Raw genomic sequence first — 4653 nt, forward strand, 5'->3', positions numbered from 1 at the left:
TGAAGTTCAGATGTCTGCAGAGAGCAAAACAATGAGCCAGCCTATTATGCAAATTCTGTAGCTCATTATTGTAGGCACTGAAATTGGACCAAACAGAACTGCAGCAGTCAAAATGAGGAAGGACAAGGGCTTGAGAAAGCATTTTGACAATTTTCCATTTGAAGGTATTGCTTAATTCTACGAATAAGTTCTATGCATTTAGGTATGTTAGAAGAGAAGTATTTTACATGATCTTTCGACTCTTCCAATGTCTTCATTTCCAGGCCTTGCCGTTTGAGGCTAGCGATCGCTCTCGCTCACCACCGCTCGTCCAAACTCAATTTCTAGCGAGCGATTTTTAACTCGCCAAAAACACCAAATATCGCTCGCTGCGAATCACCCAAAATTGAATCCAATATCAATTTACATGCAAGTTTCAGCACTTCAGTGTATCCTGTATCCGATCTACCGTAATAAGTTAGCCTTAAACCCTGGATACGAAAGAAAGGTTGTGAAGCTTTATGAACAATGTGTAATATTGTTTCATATTAGTATATATGAATAATTTTTTCAGACCAAGCGAGTGATTCAATTAAAATGTAGAGAGTGATTCGACCACTCGCCTAGCATCATGTTAGCGAGTGATTGACCACTCGCCTTTGAAATCTAGACAGCAAGGCCTGCATTTCCATAGACAAGAGAAACATTGTTAAACTTATGAACTACTGTAAACAAACCCTGATTAAAGGAGGACTGCTTGCAGTTCAAAGTGATACATATGGTAACTCTTAGACTCTCGTAGGATTGCTGCCTCATACAGACTTGGGCTGTGACCTCCACAGACTACTACAGACAAATCACAATCACCCGATAATGAGGGCCAATCCTTCCATGAGTTGCGACAGATGAAACTGCTTTTTTACTGTCTTTCACGTACAAGCAAAGACACGCAATCGCGAAGGCACGCAACGCTGGCGTTATGGTTAGACACGCACGATCGTACGATCAGTCCTTATGAATATGCGTGTCACAGCATACAAAGCACACAGATGAAAGATAGTCTGTGGTGACCTCATTCACCATGCCTTGACCTGAGAACAGGCAGCTGTCATCAGTTCCCTTCCTGTGATGCTGTATCCCCTGTGTCTTTTGGCTCTTTGTTCCTTGTCATGTCAGCTACCATGATGCTAAAAAGAGAATTGGAATCGGCAAGAAGATTGGATGGGGTGTCAAATTCTGCAATCTGTGGAAAGATGATGAGAACAAATAAAGTTACTACATATTGTATTTTATACTGACGCCCTCAACGTTGACGACTGTGAAAATTATGTGTTAATTTTATATCAGACATTACCCTCATCTTGACGTATGAATTACATGCAGTCGTGTCCGAGTCACAGAATTAAAAGCAGGGAACCCAGACTCAACCACCATCTTGATACATGGATGGAGCAAAAAGTGGTGGTATTCCGTTTCGCTCTCAATGTGCTTGAGGCAATCATTGTCATGTGAACGCGAGTTGCATTTGAGCGACACACTTGATACAACTTTCATGCAATTCCTAATTGCTTCAGAAGAGATGCAGAATTGTTCTCTTTCGTTTCCGTACACTGTCGGCAAGGACCCGAATACCAAAACTTTTCTCCCCATAGCTGATGGCATTACCCTGGACCAAATAAAGCACGTTAAAAATGTACTTTATCTGTACTTTATGGGGGCTTTAACTATACTTTCTGGGTAATAAGTACATATAAAGTGTACTTTAAATGTGCTTATTTTTCATATCCCGGAAAAACAGTGTACTTTAAAGGTACTTTAAATGTGCTTTATAGGACTTTAATTATACTTTATAAATATTTTGATAAATATGTGACATTTTCTATGCTTTAACTATACTTTATTTTGACTTTGTTTTTCCCCAGTGTCAGCGAGTATACTTTAAGTGTGCTTATTTTGGACTTAACCAAAATTTGAACATCAGTGTGTACTTTAAATATACTTTATCAGTACTTTATTTATACTTTACCTGGACTGGTTTTTCCCAGTGGTTTGTCAGCAATGTAAGAGTACTTAAATTGTGCTTTTCAGTGTACTTTAAATGTACTTTAATGTGGTCATGTGATGTTTACATGTACAAGTCACATGACTACATTCTTCTAGATTTGAAAAATACCAACGGCCATCTTGTGCCAAGGTTGTATTGCAATGGATGTATAAAACTGTTCATATTTATATAAAATGAAGGACTTAATGGACTTACAAAATACAGGCTTGATTACAGGAGATAGTTACTGGTAATGTATGCTTGCATGTGAACCTAATTGTGTTACCAATACTTTGATATGGGATAAGCTCCATAAATGTGGTAAGCTTATAATTATAACCTTTACAGATGTACCGTTTATGGGCATGGTATGGAACCTTATTAACACAATACGTCACTCAGGACTCAGATTTTACTGTGTGTTATCAGGATTCTGTGTCTTAATATATGGGGGACACTGAAATTAGTCTATGTATGTAAATGTTCGTTTGTTTGTTTAAAGAACACAAAAGTCAGGTATGCCACATTAGAGGTCTGTTGTTTAAAAAGTATAATTAAAGTACAGTACTTTAAATATGCTTTATTCAGTATGCTTTAAATATACTTTTCTGGACATTATGCTTTATTTGTACTTTAAAGGTACTTTACCGTCGTTCCAAATGTCGCACATTGGAGTGTTGTTTAGAAAGCACATTTAAAGTACAGTGCTTTAAATATGCTTGTTTGGTATAAAGTACAATTAAAGTACAGTACTTTATATATGCTTTATTCAGTATGCTTTAAATGTACTTTTCTGGTCATTGTGCTTTATTTGTACTTTAAAGGTACTTTATCGTCGTTCCAAATGTCGCACATTGGAGTGTTGTTTAGAAAGCACATTTAAAGTACAGTGCTTTAAATATACTTGTTTTGGTCCAGGGTATTGACCGTGGCTGTATAGGGAGTCTGTGTTCTTTGGAATAATTTTATGGTCCGATTTAATCTTCTTGACACATATTTTTTTCATTAATTTGATCTCGTGCGCTAGTTGTAATGTTTGAATGTTTCTATGTTCCAGTGTATGATGCGTAAGCCTCTTCCTCTGTTTTTAAGTGGAATAGTTTATCACAATTTCCCCCGCCTCAATACAATCATAATCATGGCCATATATTATAACCCATTTAAGGTTTACTGAAATTACGTAAGCTGTACCTTTACGTATAACAACATGAAAACAACATGAAAACCTACATTAGTAGATTACACACTTACTATGCACTAAATGTACGCACATTAGTTCCAATTAGAGAATAAAGGTATTGTTTTTAGCCGCTGGAGTGCATCTATCGTCTCATGTTGTTTTACGCCAAAAATAATGATGTTGCATGTTATATGAGACGTTAGATGCACGATAGTGGCTAAAAACAATACCTTTATTCTCATTCTTAAACACTTCAATTCAAATAAATGTATTAATCATATGTATACCAAATTTCAATCAAATTAAATTTGACAAGGAATTACCTAGAGCTTAGAATCGATCAGTCCCGTTGTTGCTATGCACCTCCGATTGGTTCAAATAGCGCGTACGAGTATCGCGTCGACGCACACGTGCTGAAGTGTGTGACATCGTGTCATATCACACAGGCAAGAACCAATTAGATTGCAAGAACATTCTCAAGTGTTTAAGAATAAATCTTGGAGATAAATTGATAGGTAGAGCTTACGTAAAATCAGTAAGCCTAAAATTGAGGGCGCTCTAGACTAAGGGGGTTGCTATGCAAAAGGCGGAAAACAGCCATGTCATTGTGTTATTACACCCCTACACGCTCATCTTTGTGAACCTCATCTCATCATCACCAACCACACACCATCATGATCATCAGCATCCTGACCACCACCATCATCATCACTAAAATCATTATTATTATCAATTAAATCATACCTTTCCATTATCGATGACCATAATTTTATCTGAATCTAGTACTGTCTGCAGCCTGTGTGCTATAGTCAGCAGTGTACAGTCACTGAAAGCCTCTCGTATTGTTGATTGCACTAAACTGTCAGTCTCTGTGTCTATTGCAGCTGTGGCCTCATCTAACATCAAAATCTGCAAAATAAAGAGAAGAAAATGAAATAATCTCATATTATCAAGCGATAGAAACATGGTTAGGTCTCAAAACAATACTTTTATTCAAAGAGCAGGGCCACCTTGGTCGTTGGGCAGGAAAAACTTTATGTGTCATTGGCACCTGAACATGTTTACAGCAAAACCTCCTATGTAACCTATTGGCAGTTTTGTTTTAAACATGTTCAAGGGCCACAAAGACAGGTTTTACCTGCCCAAGGGCACCTTACCAAAGTATCACAATATACTCCTTTCTTGGCTAAACTAAAGCCGAGGGGGTAATAATAGTACAACAATAATTACATACCTTGCTTTTACGTAGCACTGCTCTAGCCATACAAAGCAACTGTCTCTCTCCGACTGAGAAATTGTCACCATTTTCTACCACAGGAGCTTCTAACTGGTTGTCTAACTTGCTTACCTAAAAACAACATAATTATGAATAGAAAGCATAATTAAACTGCTACACTACTCTTAATTTAGTACACTCACTGGAGCACTTTTACCTGCTCAATCGGCATCT

At 37.3% G+C, this 4653-nt stretch overlaps 2 protein-coding genes across 2 annotated transcripts in view; both read right to left on the reverse strand.

The window, feature by feature from the left end:
* LOC140169874 (ATP-binding cassette sub-family C member 5-like) overlaps positions 1-4653 on the reverse strand; it is a 171089-nt gene that overhangs the window by 130425 nt on the left and 36011 nt on the right. The gene's annotated exons all lie outside the window — the stretch shown is intronic.
* On the reverse strand, positions 519-4651 carry LOC140170471 (ATP-binding cassette sub-family C member 5-like). The gene is made up of 4 exons (XM_072193832.1): positions 4637-4651; positions 4438-4551; positions 3948-4112; positions 519-1222 (listed from the first exon to the last, which is right to left on the reverse strand). The coding sequence occupies exons 1-4, from the start codon at positions 4649-4651 to the stop codon at positions 1091-1093; spliced, it is 426 nt and encodes a 141-aa protein (XP_072049933.1). The 3' UTR covers positions 519-1090.

This window comes from Amphiura filiformis, chromosome 14, assembly GCF_039555335.1.
Source record: "Amphiura filiformis chromosome 14, Afil_fr2py, whole genome shotgun sequence".
NCBI classification, from domain to species: domain Eukaryota; kingdom Metazoa; phylum Echinodermata; class Ophiuroidea; order Amphilepidida; family Amphiuridae; genus Amphiura; species Amphiura filiformis.

Bases quoted from the DNA above. Each gene is read 5' to 3' on its own strand.
- LOC140170471 (XM_072193832.1), bottom strand. The intron at 4,113-4,437 runs GTATGTAATTAT...TTTATTTTGCAG, and splicing joins CAGTGCTACGTAAAAGCAAG to ATTTTGATGTTAGATGAGGC. The intron at 1,223-3,947 runs GTATGATTTAAT...ATCTTTCCACAG, and splicing joins TGGTCATCGATAATGGAAAG to ATTGCAGAATTTGACACCCC.